Source organism: Cebus imitator, unplaced genomic scaffold (assembly GCF_001604975.1).
Source record: "Cebus imitator isolate Cc_AM_T3 unplaced genomic scaffold, Cebus_imitator-1.0 Scaffold41, whole genome shotgun sequence".
Classification (NCBI taxonomy): domain Eukaryota; kingdom Metazoa; phylum Chordata; class Mammalia; order Primates; family Cebidae; genus Cebus; species Cebus imitator.
The window spans coordinates 9,073,596-9,092,943 of NW_016107356.1; the positions used below are offsets into that span (position 1 = coordinate 9,073,596).

A 19,348-nucleotide genomic window follows, 5' to 3' on the forward strand; every position below is an offset into this window, starting at 1 on the left:
GGGTACAGGGGCAGTGCCAGCGCCACTGGCCGTAGCGTTAGGGAATTGTGCCCTCGCAGGTCCTTCCCTCCTTGTCCGTTACCCTTTTCCTGCTGCGTTAGGAGAGACTGGGGGAGCCTTGGTGTACCGAGCACCCGCTCCAAACTTCGACTGCCCAGGTAGGTGGCGGCGCGGTGGCACTGAGGACCCCTGGAGCCAGGTGCGCTGTCAGGAAGCGGGCACGGGCGGACGGAAGGGCAAGAAATACAGCGCTTCGTGGTGGTATAAAAATGAGACCTTTACTCTGGCAATAGGAATTCACATTTCAAAAGCTGATGATTGTCAAGCCGGTTTAAAAAACATTTTTATGAGAATGTAAAAAATAGTGTATTTTTTAAACTTGGCCATTTTCTAATACAAAATGTTTCTTTTTAAATAGCCATTGATAAGCAAAATGTGTTTAATTGGTTCTCTTTCAAATGTGCTGGTAGACAAAGTTCGAGGAGCACTGTTCCAAGCCAGAGAAAATGGGGACGTCATAATTTTAAATGAAAATATGCAGTGATACAATGAAAAATAACCGTTTCCTATTTAGTTCTACTGAACTACATGGCATCGCCTGCATTTTGTGACTTTGTCAGTAGTCACAAAGTAAGTACTACTTTGGGGTCAGATAAAATCTCAAAGCTGCTAGAAACATTTTAAGATGTAGAAAAATAATGATCAACAAAATCATTTACATAAAATTATTTAGCAGATTTACACATCTGCAGAAAATAATGTGTTCAGTTTTGAAGCAAAATCTGAACATTTAGCAATAAAATTAAGACCAAATTGCTAGCCAGTAAGAGCTTAGGAAACTTTGGGTATCCTTAGTGAGATAGAATAAAGATTACCAAAATCAGGTTTTAAAACATTAGGACTCCTGGGTTAACTGGTCTATTATAATGATGGAACTGCAGAATAAAAAGGTTTGGGCACTACATTGTCTTAGTCCTTTTGTTAATTTGTCATTTTTACCAGTAAGATCTTCAATTTGATTTCACAATTTCATTAATATTTTCTGCAAAGCAAATTAATGTAAATAGGGTTGTGGTAATACATGTGGCCATGATTTAAATTCTGCACACATTTCAGAGAGAACAATTTTACAATACTAAGTTTTAAGCAAATGCTTATTTCATGCAGTTACAATAAATTTAGGCCAAGCACTTTTTAAAAAGGCAATTATGTTTGAATTACTTAGCCAAAAAAGGATTCCATTATGCAAGACTGATAATACAATCTCAAATATTGACAGAAATTAACCCCACCACAGCAAATTATAAATTCAAAGATTAAATTATTTCATTACACCGAAATTGCCAAAAAAAAAAAAAACTTTGCATAAAATAGTCTTCAGTTAAGTACTTCCTTTTATAGTTACTTGTTAAGGACATAATCTACTCAAAAAAAATTATAAATTAAGTGTAAGTTTTGAACTGGAAAGAAGTTTAAGCATTTCATTAGAGCTCAAAAATCAAACCCCATGCACCTAAAAGTAATAGCAGTTTATTAGGAATTATCTTCCCTTTCTCACCTGTGCATCAACATAATAGGGATAGTTTAGATAAAAGTATACTACAAAAGGAGCAAAGAACAGAGACTTAGTAGGTTAGAATAGTCTGGCTTATGCTAAAAAACAAAAAGCCTTTTTTTAAAAAAACAGACATGCAACCACAAATTTCTGAAGTATTTTAGACACTTGATACATCTGTATAACCAAAAAAAAAAAAAAATGCATTTGTCTTAAAAAATAGAAACCTCTAGGTTTCTGTAGTTTACTTTTTCAAATTTACACATGCAAATCATATATTAATATTCAGGTATTTTTAAATGAGAAACAGCTTACTTTCAACAACTTAATTTTTCCAGTAACACGTTACTATGTTAAAAAGATGTGACGGTACATTTATTTAATCTGGCAATTTTAATTTCAACCAATTCATATAAACAACAAATTAAATCCTATTGCAAATACATTCTTTGTTGTACCACGACCAGATTTTCTAATCCTAGCGGAGGCCACAATTAAATAGGCCAAGCATGCAACCATTAAAGTTTGTTGGGATGAGATTGTAATAAATTTATTCAAAGTATTCAAGTTCTAATTTTTAAGGTGCTGTAGAGAAACATAAAAGATTCACTGTATCATCTAAAAATATGACTGTTTTGATCTTGAGCTATACCTTTTATTTTTTTAACTGATTAATACTTAAGACCTGCCTCTTAATGAGGCACATTTTTGGCATTTCTGTAAATGCTGCTACATAAAAGGAAAAATAAGGAATAGCTGTGGTAGTAACATTCATAGCTTTCATAGAAAAATATATACTCCCTGAATTAGTCATATCAAGTGGTCATTCAGTACAATCTCCAATATTATAAACAAAATGACATGAACGGACTTTATCTAATTGCCTATTTCCAACACTCTACTTCAGAACTCAGTAATCAGCATCTCAAGCTATTTTTTTTCTCACATCCTCCTAGTTTGTTTTTGACCTTTGGGGATGTGAACTGTAGGGAGTGAATCTGGGTAGAGTTTTTGCTTCACTCAAAAGTCAAATAGGCCCATTAGCACTTCCTTTGGAAAAGTGCCTAATATTTTTTCCTCATGACACCATAATTGTCATGGTCTGAATCTTTACTCTGTACTGGAGAACCCTTAAAATTAGCATCAGGTTGAGATTTTGAAATTTGTTCACTCCAAGGTGTTCCTAGCCTGTACACTTCCCATAATATTTTTCCTCTATGGAATCAAGTCTTCAAGGCCTTGCTTTCTGGAAAGAAGAATAGTAGTCTTATAGCAGGCCACTTGTCTTTTCTTTCAACCTCTCCACCTACAGACTCTGCAATCTATTTCCTCTTCAGAATTCCCTAGAGCACATGTTTGTTCAAGAGCTGACTGGGAGGAACCCACTGGATTATGGCCTTTAGAAAATTCCTCCGAAGATGCCAATCAGGGATTAATTTTAGAGCTGGGGGCAGAATGTAACTGCCAGTTTACTTGTGGCCCAGTTGTTTTCAGATACCACTTCTACATTCTCATAGTCACTATTGTGCATTTTCTTTCCAGGATCTGAACCCCCTTAAAAAAAGCACTTTGCTATTAGTATCTTCTAGCTCTTTTTCACTTTCAGAATTTATGGTTGTATCATCCTCTTTATAAACATTCAGTAATTTTTTCTTAGCCGCAGCAGAAGCATTTCGATGGGGCAGTTTTCTGCTACTCTTCCTAATCCAGACATTTTCTGGTCCTGAGATCGTTTCTTTTAGATTACTCATTATCTTTATTTTATTTGCAGCAACAGTAGCACATCTGCGGGGAACTTTCTCAGGTACCATTTTTGCTTTCAGAGTTTCACTAGGCATCTGCACTGCATCCTTCTCATTATGCATACATGTTCTCACTTTTGTATTGGGTTCTCTGTCTCTAGGAACAAATTCTGAAAAATGAGTGAAAGTTCATGTAAATGCAAAAATCTTGTAACACAAGATTTTACTACTGCTAACATTCCTCAACAACACTCATTTGGAAACAAATTTTAAAAGTCATACTGCTAAACGATAAATTTTTAAATGTGATACTAAGGGCTTTTGACATTGATATAACCTTACATTTGCTTATCTACAACTATAAGGATGTCACTTAAAACAGTAGCAGACTTTAAGAATGGGGTTAAAGTTCCTTCAGCATCGGCATCATAAAGCTGCTAATCTAAAAACATATGTATGAGCATTTTACATAATTTCAATTATTAAAGCTTAATTGTTCCAGTATTTTCTGACCTAGGTATGTGACACATACATGAGATTCAGATTGAAATTCAAAAAAATAACGTGGAGTTGCTTTAAGGAACTAAAAAGTGCAGAGTGCTATGAGAACACAGACTAGAAACCTAACCTAACCTAAGGGATCAAGGAAGGATTCCTTCAAGGAAGCATTTAGAAGAGAGCTGAAAATTTTGAAAGGATTTGCCAGACAAAAAGCACTTTGCAGAGTTAAGTCCTTCATGTAGACTAAGGCAGTTTTTAGAGGGGGCTTGAAATGACTCGAGCTGTGCAGAGCCACATGATGCCTGACCTACTACTCCATGCCGACCAAACTTAGGAGGGCTCAGGTATTTTTATTGTTACCAGTGTCTCAGAGCCAAATTTTCAGATTTCACAAACAAGTCTAATTAGTACTCTTGTAGAAGAGAAGTGGCATTTCTTTCACCATACGTATCTGAAGTTCACTGGCCCTTGAATTTTAGGTCTTTCTTGCAGCCATTAACAGTCAAACTATCTAAAATTGCCTTCATGGTACACATCAGTCCTGATGGCAGTTTGTTTTGTAGTACCCTGCCTGAAGTTTCCAGATACTTAGCATTTGAAAAAGTCAGGCTGTAGATCACTGAAATAACCACAATTGATATCCTACACCTACACTAGACTTCTGGAGGACTCCACCACATTCTTTTTACTACTAAGTACTAGAAAATGAGGGCTTTTAGTCAGATACTATCAAGTAACATGATTATTCTGTAGCAAAGAAACTACTACTGCCAACCTTCTGAATTTTTTCTTCTATGAAGATGTTTGCCCTTCTGTCACTAAGCTGACTAAAGGACAGATGAGTACAGTTAAAAACTGCTTCTGTGGACTGACATGTTCATACAGCCAGATTAATGAAGCAAGCCTCTGCTCTCACAATGGAAGCACTTCAGATTTTCCTGTAAGTCTATGAAACTGATTTCACACTTCTCTACGTTCAGGTAAGTGTTCTCTCCAAAATAGGTTAGGAAATACTTTATTCAAAGCAACCGTACCACATACACATCAGTTCTTTTTGCCAACTAACTTATGTGACTCACATGCTTTCCAGTAAAATTCTATTTCTAAGGGTTCTATGTTTTTAGAGTTAAATCTCTAGGCATTGTAAATGGCATTTTGCTAGAGTAAGATGCTCATCACAGCATTACTCCCATGCAGCATGCCCTTAACTCCTTCAGTTGGGCTCTGTGGGAAGAGAAGTGGCTTAAAGTACAGTGTGTTTACCACTTCAGAGACATTTTTCTTGGAAATTTTTAAATTATGAACTATTATCTCCAACAAGTCAACCCTACATCCAAAATGAATCTTAACACATTAAATCAATCTTAGGCAAATGCTAAAATATAAATATGCTACAAAGGGTAAACAAAAAGTTTAAAACATGCAAAATTAAGGTGAAATTTGCAATTTATAGTAGGATGATGATATACTATTATCAGCTAGCTGCACCATTTGCATTTTGAAAAAAAAATTAAACTCGTTCACTCCCAACAACCTACTCATCAAGTGGAACAGCCTATTTCAACTACAAATTTATTTGTAACAAAATGCTTTAAGTTGCAGAAATGAATTCCATTTTGATGTGTGATTAAAGTACCTATACTGACAATTTCGGAACCCAGTAAACACTAACTCTAAGACATTTTAATAAATGTTTGTCATCCGGAATAATGGATAAGATTCTGCAGGAAAAAAACCAAAACTCAGGTTTTTAAAAAATATTTTTAAGGAAATTTGAACTTCAATAACTATGCCCAAAGGAGGGAGAATTTGTGAATTATATTGTACACAGCAACTCTAACTTGATAAACCTGTATCTCTTTAGTCTTAGACAATAAAACAGGAATTTCATAGACTAAGAATAAAAATCAGAGAGAGAAAACTGTGGACAGCTTTTTTTAAATACATACTTTTAAGTATCACTGAAAACTTTAGTAAAGTGCTTTATTCTCAAGAAAACTACAAACCATTTTAGAAATACACGTATTTTCAGGGGGAAGTCAAATTGGTGTGTTAGGGTACAAACTTAAGAACTCTGGATGCTGCTGCTCTAATAATACATTTGTGATGATGCCATGTAATACTAAGTCAGTAGAATTCCAACAGTCCTACTGTCTCAGATGGTCTTGTGTCAATCATGTGTTCAGGAAGTCAGTGAGTGCTTGAGGACTATTGTTTTCCTGGAAGTGATTCCCTATTTGGATATGGCAAGAACACAACATCAGTAGTATAAAAATGTACATCTGTAGTAGCACTCCATGATCATTTACCTGGATGACCGCTTTGAATTATAACTCACGGATATGTGTGTATTCTAAGATGATATCTGTGGTGAATGGAAATCCAGGTACAAACATTAACAGTTCTGACAACACAATCTCTAGTTTCTACATTTTAAGGATGTCATATTCCAATTAGACTTTTTTATAATTTTTAAGCTACCCTATTTACAGATTCTGCACAAGTATTACTTCAACATACAAAACTTTTCCTGAATTCAAAGTAAACTGCACACTACAGAAGCATTAAAAATTTTTAATCAACATTTTTTTAATTGGAGCATTTGAAACAGATTTCATGAGAAAATGTTTGACTCAAAATGAAAACATACTAGCCTCTTTCATGAACTCCTAGGATCTTGATATTATTGGTTGCTGCGGTTGGTGGATAATGAAATCCACATAGTGGGTAAACCCTCTAGGTACAAGTTATAAGCTCCCTCAAGCAAGCCTTTTATCAGAAAAGGTTTGAGATGTTCTCTCCTCTGTCTGCCCTTCATTGATAAGTAATGAAATGACCCCAAAACTCAGAAAACAAGTAACATTTATCAATGATCTTCATCATTCCCAAAGCACAGTTTCCAAAAACATTCTATAAGCCAAAGTACCCCTTTAGGGAATGGCTATAGAATAAATGGTTGCTGTATAACTTGCTGTTCAACAGTTCCACTTTCTAGGGGGAGCTCATAACACTGCAGTATGGCAGCATCAGGTCAAGAGACTGTCAGAAATAATTCCATAAACTAGTTCACTAGCTTATTCATCTTTAGAGATCAATTTACTCAATGATGGGCACCATACAACCCAGAATTTTTTATTCTGGAACTACAACTAATCTAGCTCATGACAATACAGTTTTCTCTCACCCCTAGAAAAATTCTGCAAAAGATTTGTGATGGCTATTGCAATTTTTTATAAAAGTCTCATAAAAGCCTTATTTTAAAATGTGAACTTAGGGACCTTATACTTAACTGCTTAATTTGCTTTTTAGAAACGACATCTCAGAGCATTTCACACTAAATGTAGGCAGAATCAGAAGTAAATACTTGTTTTCAATCTACCCTATTACTGTACTACTAATGAAAAGACCCCGGGCCACAGACAATCCAGTGGTAAAACCCTTTTCAAGCAGGGCTACTGACTCGCTTCAGTTCCCCCATCCAAGCTCATCCATAAAATTCGCAGCCCTCGCAGCCCTATGTTCTGCCTGCATGAAAAGAAATTACCAGTGGAAAGGAGGTTGGGGAACTACCTAGGACAAGTCTGGAATTAACCAAATAGAATTTATTTTGTTTTTTAACTCTTTTGCTTGTTAAGATGAAAATGCTAAACTTATTATATTGTTTTATTTAGGAATTGACAAAAACTCATCTAAATGAGTTTTTGATTAATTTAGAATATTAACAATCTTATGTGGAGTGGAAAACTGAAGATCTGCTTTCTTGAGAGGCTCCTGTAATTTTATGATTGGAATTTTGTAGGTGAATATATAGTTGCACTCCAAGGACTGATTCTCACTTAGAAAATTAACTTGAATATATTAAAATTTAAAGATCTCTTTAACTTTTAACCACTCATCAAAAAAGGTAATTTTTTAAATGATTTACCTTGTAAAACAAAGGGGGAGAGCTGCTATAGTCCATCCAGGCCCTATATACTGGTCATCTCATTTCAATTAGGTCAACTGGCCTGCCTTTTCTCTTTGGCAGTCTGAACTCATTTAAAGCCTTTAATAAATGAAAACACTTACCTTAAAACTGACATAACTAAAATGTGACCAGAAAATATACCAGAGCATTGATAATTAAATTCAAACTACTGGTCTTACCATACTTGAGAAATAGATGTATAGTTATTTACATGCTGCCAAAGATAGAGACTGCAGATTTGTAGGATCCAAATGATGTGACTCTCCCACTCCCTCCATCAGATCCAGAAAAGCAATCCTTGAGCAGACACCAATTTAAAATCTTGATATTTTTCTACTAATTTAGCAATATATTATATTAGGAACCAGCTTGACAGATTATAAAAAAGGTAAACATCTCTTACTTTGGAGAATCTCCATGTATCCTTAGGCACCATCTCTATAATTTAGCAGCCTTTGAAACTTTTCTTAAAATCGTAAGGCAACAAAGCCCTTACCATTAAATAGTTTTTCAATCCTTACTATTCAGAGTTTGAGCTCGGGATTAACATTTGCTAATCTAGGTGGACTCAATTTTTCCCACAATGCTCTATACTCTCACCTAGTTTTCACAAATTTATTCCTTCTCTTCCCAAATACTAGGATAAGAGACAGTCTCAAATTGTTAAGTTGCAAAGTTCTTAGGGTTTCTGCTTTATTATTTCCTTGATATCCACAGCAGAAGTTCAGAGGTATAACTTCAACATTAACAGGTGAAAAGTTCTACAATGACTTGTGGCACTCCATCACATTAGAATAATTGAACTATAATTTCCATACAACATAAGAAAACTACAGTATTTGGTGACAACTGCAAGATACCTGATAAATATATCAACTTATTCATGAAAAGGATGGAGCTGGTTATTTCAGCTATAAAAGGGCAAAGCAAAAAGATCATTTTCTAGCCATTTAAAAGTTACTCAAAAAATTGATACAATGGAGTGGAAAGGAAAACAAAAGACTGTAAGCACCTTTAACAATGTTCTTATGTTCCACTGATATACAAACCTCTAAGGTTTCAGTTGGCACAATCAAGTTCAACTTGTACTGACAGAAAATATTAAATTTTTTCCTATTTAGTTTTTAGTATCAAACAAGGAGGTTAGTAAATTGTTTTGATTCTTCCACGGAAAAAAAGTCTAGAAGAGAGACAGGGAATGTAGTGTGCATCCCATATTAATAATTTTTACTTATGAGGTCATAATGAGTGCAAAGAGCTTAGTGATGCATCTTATTCTTTACTTCTGGACAGTAACACCCTCAGATGGTATTTTTATTGGTTTTATATCCCCCTTTTCCATCTGCCCTTTTGAAGTGCTTTTTCTTAAAACTTAAGTGATTTGCCTTCATTTTCTTATAAACCCAATTTCCTCTTTAGGTGCAGCTCTACTATTTGAAAGGAACCTTTCTGTTGTAATTTACAAGCTATGAATAACTGCTGTATCATTCTTTCCAAGAATAAACTGTGAAATGATTTAATCAGATATTTTCCACTTAAAAAAAGGGAGGCTGACCCTAGGAAGTATTTTATTATTCCTTAATAAAAGGAAAACTTTTCCTTTTATTAAGTTACTTCACATTTTATGTATACCTTTTTAAATGAGAAGGACATGGAAAAAAAAAAAAAAAAACGCTTTGTTAACACTCATCTATCTTGTGAATGTTTGAAATCTTTTTTCCTTTATATGCTTGGTAAAGTGAGTATTTCCGAGAAAGCAAAGATCAAATCTGAATACTTCAAAGCCTTTAAAACCATACATGAATAAAACCATACGACTTTGGACACAACCAGAGTAGTTTTTTGCTTTTTGGTTCTTTTTTTCACATACACCATTAAGTTAAACTTCAAGTGCAGTGGAAAGCTACAGCACTTATTTCTGGATCAGTTCACATTCAAATTGTAACCCTTTATCTTTTTCTCAAGAATATTACAAACTGACCCTAAACATTAAAGTACACCTGTGCATTAAATCCCTGGGCATTTCCCATAATCTAGAAAAAAAGCCAAACAAGTTCTAGTGCTCAATGTAAACATTTTTAACTATTAATGATTTACTAATTTTCCTTAAAGGTACTTAGGAGTGTGTGTGTCATGTATTCAAAGTTAACCTTAGGAATAGCACCATAACCAAAAAAACCCATAAAAATGATTTTCTCCATCATCTCTTAGTTTTATTTCATAAGTTGAGAAGCTACCATTGTCAGCTATGCTTTTAAAGAACATCAGGCCCATTCTTGCTTCTTCTGATGAAACCAAATCTGATTAAAAACCAAAATACCACTTCTATATACAAGGGTCTATTTTGGACTGAAAGAAAACACAGTAATTGGATGACCATTCAATGACCAATTAATATGGTCCAAAGAAAAAGAACAGTTCTATTAATGAAGCCTAAACTGTCAAAAGATCATTTTACCAAAAGAATGTATGTACTTATGAATGTATTCCGTATTTATTTATGGATTTTTTTGGTACCATTTTGCAGATGATGGTAAACATGGAGTTATAAACCTGAGAACAGATTATAAAACAGAGAAGGTTAAGAAGAGTTTAAATAAATTAATGGATTTGACATCTATCACCAATTCTTAAAATTCGGGAAGTAAAAGGCATCCCATTAGTCTTTTCATGTCAATAGTCAAGGACAATTATCATGAATCAATCTGTTTACTATATACTTAACACAAGCTCTGAGAAGAAAAGCATCATAGTTCTGAAATGGAACCACAAATGAGAGGTAGGTTTCCCACCTATCGCAGCTGATAATGTCCAAAAACATCCTTCCTCATGCATCAGAGTAGAAAGAAAAGGTACCTCCTACTATGTCAAATGGAATCGGTAACTACAAAATAGGAACATGTAAGAACACTGTCTAACATTGATACCAGTCTGATGCTTCCCTTTATCTGCCACTTCAAAGATAACACAGGAGAAAGGGTTAATTTTGTCTAAAACCAAACACAATTAGGGCTAATAAATAACTTAAAGGTGGGGTACGGTAACATATCCCTTACCTACTAAATATGTAAACCATTTGAATCAAGTCCATCTTCAGGCACAAACAAGTTAGGAATGGCCACCTACACTGGAGTTGCATAACCTATCAAGTATTTGGTTAGAAAATAAGTGTACTATTTGTGTGATAAAGTTTCATTTTAAATGGATTATAAAATTATTTTCCCATGAAACATGACAGTTTCTTATATTTGGACTAGAGGTCACTAATAAAGATAGATTTAGTTGCCCCAGCAAAGAATGCTTAGGATTGCACACAGAAGCAGTAAACTAAAACAAAGAGGTGGAGAATGACATTTAGTTCTTTTCCTGTATAGATAAGATTTGCAATTGCACTCTCAACAAAACTCAACTCTACAATTTCAATACAGATGGGGGAAACCTACATATTAACTTAAATACTCTTTTAGCCCTGTACAACACTCTATTAAAGAACATACTTCTAAAGCTAAGGCACACAAATTTCTCTATTTCACAGAGTAAGATTATGGAAGAGCAAGATTTTGGTTAAATCCCTTACAATGGAAATCAGGAGATCTTGGACAGAAGACAAATTATATAGCATTCTGTTAGTGCACAATTTAAAAGAAAAATGCTATGACTATGCTCTGGTCTTAAGAGGCTTAAAACATGCACTCAAATTATTAAAAATAGTTTACCAGCACTTTATAAATTCAAGTTTATAACATAAAAGTGATCACGTTTTCCTCAGAAAGAGAGAAAAACCCAATAGCACTGGGAAAGAAAATTAGAAACCATTTCAGTGAACATGACCAGATCTGGTATAATGGATTCTACTCAAGTAGCCAGGGAAAGAAAACTAAAGTGGTAGGTACCTTGCCTACAAATCATGGTTACACCTCCCATGATTATAGTGTCAGTATGCATGTATTTATAAAGAATCTGTAAACATAGGTTGTGAAATTGTTATACTACTATAGAACGGGTTACAAACTACTGCCTCTTTGACAAATTCAGAAAATAACTGCATGACACTTGCTACCATGAAAGTAATGCTCATTGGTTTTGATAACCAGGATGTCTAGTGTTTAACATATTTCAAACTCTTGCTATATGTAGTCAAATACTGTCAAAATAGATCTGCCCCCAAAATGAAGCATATTTTGGCACCTGTGCTGAATGCTGCTACAAAGACCAGCAAGTGCAAATAAAAATAACAGTCATGATTTAGTCACATTCATAACTTTTCATAGAAAAATATAAATATATTCCCTGAATTGTAAGACAAAAAAATAATTTTAACAGCCAGCTTTCACCATAAATTCCAGTCCATTTCCTCTAATGAACTGGCTTTCCCTCAAGGTCATAAGGTGCAATCATTGAAATCTAACACATTTTCTAAGCTTCTATCATCATCCCCATCATGGTATCTCACAGTTCTTCTACCCTGATTTCTCGTTTTTATTTTTGAACGTCGAAGAACTCTCTTAGATTTTGCATAGTCCACATCCTCCCAGTCATTATCATCCACACTTAACCTAGGGCATTTGCTTTGTCTTTGACGTCTCACAGTTTTAGATATGTTAGCTGTAAAAGTTTTACCTTTTCTAACTACTTTTGCTTTTCCTTTCGTTTTCCTCCTTTTGGTTTTTGTATTATCAGTACAGTCAATATCTGATTCAGTTACAGATCCCAAATCTGACGATTTGGAACTAGTATCAGGTCTCAACTTTGAATTCCCAGTTGTTTCAGAGATTTTCAAATTTTCCAGTTCAGGATGCAATCTCTTCCTTTTTACTTCCTTCTCTGCAGCTTCCTGTGAATCATGAATCACTTTTGTCTTACTGAAAGGAGCCTTTCCATAGGTCCTGAGTCTTCTGCCATTCCACCTGCGTAGCCCATAATTCAGTTCCACTTCAAAATTATTCTCTGCAGTAGCTTTCTGTGCCAAAGTTGACTCAGAAGAAAATGTCCTATCAATCTCACTCCCTGGAATATGACTTTTTGAATCTTCTTCTGAAGATGCAACAGAGGAACTTTTCCTTTTAGAAGGTGCATCTATTTTGTGAATATTGGTATCCCTGTGCTTGTGTTCAGAATTCAACATACCTTCAGAGTCTGAGTCTCCATTTACAGCCTGACTAAGCACTTTTGTACTACCCTCGGAGACAGGATCAGGCAGCTTGTCGTCAGAGGCACACTGTTCACTTGGCATTTCACAATGTACACTTCCCTCACAATCACCCAATTTCTTCTTAGATGTAGTACAAGCAAGATGGAGAGGTTTTTTCCTTCCATTTTTGCTTCTAGTGCATACATTTTCTAAACTGACATCTTCAACATCACTCATGAGCTTGATCTTATTGGCAGCCGTGGCTGCACATCTTCGAGTAATCCTTAGGAGACCTGTTCTGGCTTTTGTTGATTTCTTAACCACCTGTAAACTGCTGTCTGAGTCACTGGAACAGACCCTTTTCTTGGAAATTTTTCTGCTTTGTCCATTGTCTTGTGATGTAGAATCTAAAAGTTAAAGAGTAGTTTTCTATTAATCTTTAATAAGTAACTAAGTCTAAAGGAATTATATGTTCAACATTAAAAACAAGTCCAGAATTCACATTAATTTGAAGGGGTTACAGCAATGAATGGAATGGTCCACACCTCGTAGTACAGTCATATGTTGCCCAATAATAAGAATCCGTTCTGAGAAATGCATTGTTAGGCAATTTCGTCTTAAGCAAACATCAGAGTGTGCTTACACACACCTGATGGTACAGCCTATTTACACACCTAGGTTATATGGTATAGCCAATTACTCCTAGGCTGCAAACCTGTAGGACATGCTACTGTTCTGAAAGCTGCAGGCAGTTGTTATACAATGGTCAGTATGTGTCTATGTATCCAAACAGAAAAGGTAATGCACTGCACTAGGACTTTATGACAGCTATGACTTCATTAATAGAAATTTCTCACCTTCATTATAATCTTATGAGACCACCACTGTTCTACAGCACATAACTGTACTTTAAAGCAATAACTTTTACATGCTCAACACCCTTCACAAATTCAACACATTCTCCTCAATAACATCCCATGATCTTGACACTGTCATATTAACACAAATACAAGTAGACTGTTTACCATAGCACTAGCATATGCAAACAGACCACTTAACACTCAGCCTCTCTGAAACATCCCATAACTCCCCAAGCTCCAATTACACAATTACTTATCATCTTAGTTTTGGCTGCCTTTTGTTCTATAGTATTTTATCAATCCCCACATACCAAGAGTACAATCTTAATTCAACAAGTTATTTCACCACTCTGTGCTCCAGTTATTACCTGTAAAATGAATAATACCAGTACCTATTTCATAAAAGAAATGAAGACTCAACTGGTTGTTAATGGAAGGCATTTAGAAAAATTTCCTAATAGAAACAGCTCAGTAACTGTTTTGTTTGCTGCTATTAACATCCTTTTTAAATAGTCCTACTCTTTTTGTCTACTACTTAAGCTATCAACAACACAGCTTATAAATGTACCCCTCTCTGCTTTATTCAAGCCCATCTCTTAATATAATATACCCCCATCATCAATACAAGAAGTGAAATCTTCAACAGACATAGTTCTTAAGGCCAAGATTGCCTGTTAGGTGAATAAAACTAAAGTATACTCAATAAAAAGTTATGCATACACATAACAATATAAAGGATGAACAGAAAAGGCTAACACAGAGCACATGGGAGGGAGAGAAACAACAAAGAGAAAAAAGTTTCAAGGGAGAAAAATGTTTTCAGGGGGGAAAAAATCAATGTTACATTGAGGAGTAAAAGGATGGTGAGATTAAATCAGTGAACAAAGATAAATGTTCTGAATTACCTTTCATAAAATTGTTTGGTTTTTCTTTTTTGTCATCATCTGAATCTAAATCAGTTTCAGATACATGATCTGAGAAACACTGGGACACAGCAATGGGGTCACAATTCACATTTCCTGAAATTGGGTTCACTTCCATTTTATGACACTTCTCATCTTCTCTATCCTGCTCCTGCTCTTCAGATTCTGAGTCTTCTGAATCACTCAAAATCTTTGCTTTTTTAAAGAAACTCACATTCTTGTGAAATGTATTGTATTTCCTACCACCAGATTTTCCTGGTTCAGAATCTGCTTCCTCTGAGATGCTCTCTGCCTTAATTTTCTGCACAGATGTCGATGGGCCAGCAGTTCTGTTACATTCATCATCTGAATCATGACTTTTAGAGTCTTCCTCAGAAGACTCTATTTTAAGAAATTTTGTTTTAGAAGGTGCTGGAAAATGAGACTTGTAACCATTAGCATGCCAATTTTTCCGGGCTACCCGCAAATCACTTTCTGACTCTGAATCTCTGTTTTCAGATTCATCAACATTACTCTGGGCAGCATCAGAATTAGACACTGGTAATGGTTGATTTTGATCTTTTAGCTCCTCTTCTTCTATTTCTGACTTTAAGCTCTGATCATCTTCAGAATTATGTAATAACTTTTTTCTAGCTACAGCAGAAGCATTGCGGTGAGGCAGCTTCCGACCAGAACAGACACTTTCAGAGCTAGAATTCTCTTCTACATCACTCATTAGCTTTATCTTATTGGCAGCCACAGCAGCACACTTCCGTAAGACTTTTCGGTTATTTCCAGCTCTGGCTTTTAGAATTTCACCCGTCTCCAATGAATTGTTATCAGAATCACTTAAATAGACTCTCTTTCGAGTAGCTTTTCTGCCACATCCATTTTCTAATGAAACAGGACCTAGAAATAAAGTTAACAATAAGATTAAAAAGTGTTTCCTTATTTCAACATTTTTAAATGACTACTATTCTAATGATTTTCTTCACCTTTTTTGGGGCAGGGGAGAAGGGAGTTTTGCTCTTGTTGCGTAGGCTGGAGTGCAATGACACAATCTCGGCTCACTGCAACCCTCCACCTCCTGGCTGCAAGCTATTCTCCTGCCTCAGCCTCCTGAGTAGCTGGGATTACAGGCACCCGTCACCATGCCTAGATAATTTTTGTATTTTTAGTAGAGTCGGGGTTTTGCCACATTGGCCAGGCTAGTCTCAAACTCCTGACTTCAGGTGATCCACCCGCCTCGGCCTCCCAAAGTGCTGGGATTACAGGTGTGAGCCACTGTGCCCAGCCTTTTCTTCACTTGTTAATGCCAAAATTCATTTCCTTCCTAAATCTAAAGAACCTACAAGACATTAACTTAATCTTGTGTGTAGATATATTAAATCAAGTTGGATTCTTTCAATACGCTTTCCACAGAAGTACCACTGAGTCTCTTACCAGTTTTTCTTTGAGCAGCTCTAGTTCTGGTTACCCTGAGATTGCTGCTTCTGGATAGCCCACTACGTAAGAAGGAATCACGAGCTCTTGAATTCTCTTTGATTTCCTCAGAACTACTGGAAGCTGACGATGATAAAGAGGTAGCTAAAGAATCTTCCATTTCACTTTCTAGGAAAAATAAAGTGTAAATAGTTACATATATTCTTTTGTCTTTACACACATAAGCAAGCAGTTAGTTCATAACATTACTCTGAACATTACATAACATTACTGCAAGATTCTTGAAATGCTTAGAATGTGTTTTTAAAAAACCATTCCCCAAAAAAAGCTGATGAAATTTGGAGTATTAGAAGGTATATAATTAGCATTGCAAATAAAGATTTTGCTTCTATTTCTAAAAATAACAGATTAATCCTAGATTTATGAAATATTTATAAACAGACTTCTAATTAAAAATTAGCTACAGGCCAGGTGCGACTGCTCACTCCTATAATCCTAGCACTTTGGGAGGCTGAGATGAGTGGATCACTTGAAACCCAGAGTTCAAGACTAGCTTGGCCAAATGGTGAAACCCCAGCTCTACTAAAAATACAAAATTAGCTAGGTGTGGTGGCAGAAGCCTGAAATCCTAGCTACTAGGGAAGGTGAGGCAGGAAAATTGCTTGAACCCTGGAGGCAGAAGTGGCAGTGAGCCAAGATCGTGCCACTGCACTCCAGCATGGGCAACAGAGAGAGACTCTGTCTCAAAAACAAATTAATTAATTAGCTCCATATCTACTTCCTTCTGTGGTATCAGTGAGGCATTTCATATAAAAAAGACACCACCATTTCAAGTCCAGCATTTCAGAAAACATAGTTTCCATGTCTCAACATCCTTTTACCCTTTCCTAATAGCATAGTAAGCTCGTTTCTTATGGGGGCGGGAGGAGCGGGCAGTGGAAAGACAAAGTGGCTGTGAGAGAAAAATATCAGACACCAAATTGTATTTCATCCTTTGAACTTGTTCTGTTTGCCCACCTCAGCTACTACTGTCAACTCCACTATCTACCACCTTGACTCTCTGTTTCCAGGCTCCTCCCTTTCCCCTGCACGTCAGTGCCAAACTGATTATTCTTCCTGAAACATAATTCATTATGTGACTTTCTCACTCAACAAGGAATCCAATCCAGTAATCCAAACTCTTCTGAAAGGCTTGAACGTCGCTAAACTGTGGCAGCAGTTACACACTTGGGTGCTCAGCAAAAAATAACATAAAATTCCACTTCTCACCAGATAATGCAGAACCATTTGTTATTGGTCTGTTTCTTCTCCTTCTTTCTGATGATTCTGCTGAATCTGAAGAGTCACCAGAAGTAACACCTGAAGAGATACCAGCACTTGTCTTGTGGGTTCCAGGATAAGCTGTCCTACTTGAGGTAGACTGGGTAGGAGAACCTACCAACTCAGGAATTATTTTTGTCTGAGATTTTAACCTCTTCTGCTTGAGATTTCTGGCCAAATACATGAACAAAGGAAACAGTATTTAACAAAACAAAGATAACATTCACAGAGAATGACCAAATAAAAGTATATCATATTTCTTAAACTGGGCATAGTTTTATGATCAAAACATTAAAATATTCACCACTGACATTTTATTCTGGCACTGATTACTAGTAGTATGTCCTAACTCTAAATCTGACATACTGTTATTCAAATTTGGAGTAATGAACAAATGTTCCAAGTAAGAGTTACAGAAAATCATTTAAATACCTTACATTCCTTATGTAATACAGGTATTTGTTCATACTAAAAATTTAAGCCTCAGTAGGACCCAACTTTCTCCTCTCTTATTTTTACATCCCTAAAGACAGTATAAGGTTAAAAGGAGAAATCAACAAAACCTAAACAGAGAGGAAAAGTTAAAAAAAAAAGGCATCACGCCGGGCGCGGTGGCTCAAGCCTGTAATCCCAGCACTTTGGGAGGCCGAGGCGGGTGGATCACGAGGTCAAGAGATCGAGACCATCCTGGTCAACACGGCGAAACCCCGCCTCTACTAAAAATACAAAAAATTAGCTGGGCATGGTGGCGCGTGCCTGTAATCCCAGCTACTCAGGAGGCTGAGGCAGGAGAATTGCCTGAACCCAGGAGGCGGAGGTTGCGGTGAGCCGAGATCGCGCCATTGCACTCCAGCCTGGGTAACAAGAGCGAAACTCCGTCAAAAAAAAAAAAAAAAAGGCATCACAAAAAATTGATTTCTCTCCCAAGACCATACTATTGACATCTAACTGCACCCATTCACCATGGTTGGCCCCTAGGCCAGGAATTCTGGGAAAAGAGAATGGAAGCTTAAGGCATGTGAGAAATCTGGGTAATATTCATACTGAGATAATCCTATTTTCCTTTAAAACAATAAGAAATGGCTGAGCACACCCATAATCCCAACACTTTAGGATGCCAAGCCAGATGGATCAATTGAAGCCAGAAGTTCAAAACACCAGCCTGGGCAACATAGCATGACCCCATACCTACAAAAAATTTAAAAATTAGCTGGGCGTAGTGGTGTACGCCTATGATCCTAGCTACTCAGGAGATTTGTTTGAGCCTAGGAGCTTGACATTATGATGAACTATGACCACACCATGCACTCCAGCCTGGGCAACAGAGCAAGACCCTGTTTCTTTAAAAAAAAAAAAAAAAAGAAAAAGAAAAAAAAGGCAAAACAGCCTTTTAAGGGGTATCTAGACATTGACGCTTAAAGTTAATCACAATTCTTTAAAGCAATAATTGTCTATACAATAAAACAAACTCAAGCCTGTAATATCAAAAAGTTTTAATGTCATTAATAATCAAGGGAGAGAACAAAGGAAATACAAGGCCAGGCACAGTGGCTTATGCATGTAATCCCAGCACTTTGGGAGACCAAGGCGGGCAGATCACTTGAGGTCAGGAGTTTGAGACCAGCCTGGCCAACATGGTGAAACCCCATCTCTACTAATATACAAAAATTAGCTGACCATGGTGGCACATGCCTGTAGTCCTAGCTACTCAGGAGGCTGAGACACAAGAATTGCTTGAACCCAGGAGGCAGAGGTTGCACTGAGTCAAGATCACGCCACTGCACTCCAGCCTAGGTGACATAGCGAAACTCCATCTCAAAAAGAAAAGAGGCCGGGCACGGTGGCTCATGCCTGTAATCCCAGCACTTTGGGAGGCCGAGGCGGGTGGATCACGAGGTCAAGAGATCGAGACCATCCTGGTCAACAT

The 19,348-nt window shown here is 36.3% G+C and overlaps 1 protein-coding gene across 1 annotated transcript in view; it reads right to left on the bottom strand.

Annotated features, from left to right (window-relative positions):
- Positions 1 to 1,514: 1,514 nt before the first annotated feature.
- Positions 1,515 to 19,348, bottom strand: part of BRWD1 (bromodomain and WD repeat domain containing 1) — a 142,346-nt gene continuing 124,512 nt past the window's right edge. Inside the window, exons 37-41 of the mRNA XM_037737689.1 lie at positions 17,371 to 17,591; positions 16,102 to 16,269; positions 14,662 to 15,567; positions 12,386 to 13,303; positions 1,515 to 3,467 (exon numbers count right to left, since the gene is read on the bottom strand). Coding sequence (XP_037593617.1) covers positions 3,076 to 3,467; positions 12,386 to 13,303; positions 14,662 to 15,567; positions 16,102 to 16,269; positions 17,371 to 17,591 — 2,605 coding nt within the window. The 3' untranslated portion in view covers positions 1,515 to 3,075. The remainder of the gene's footprint in view (positions 3,468 to 12,385; positions 13,304 to 14,661; positions 15,568 to 16,101; positions 16,270 to 17,370; positions 17,592 to 19,348) is intronic.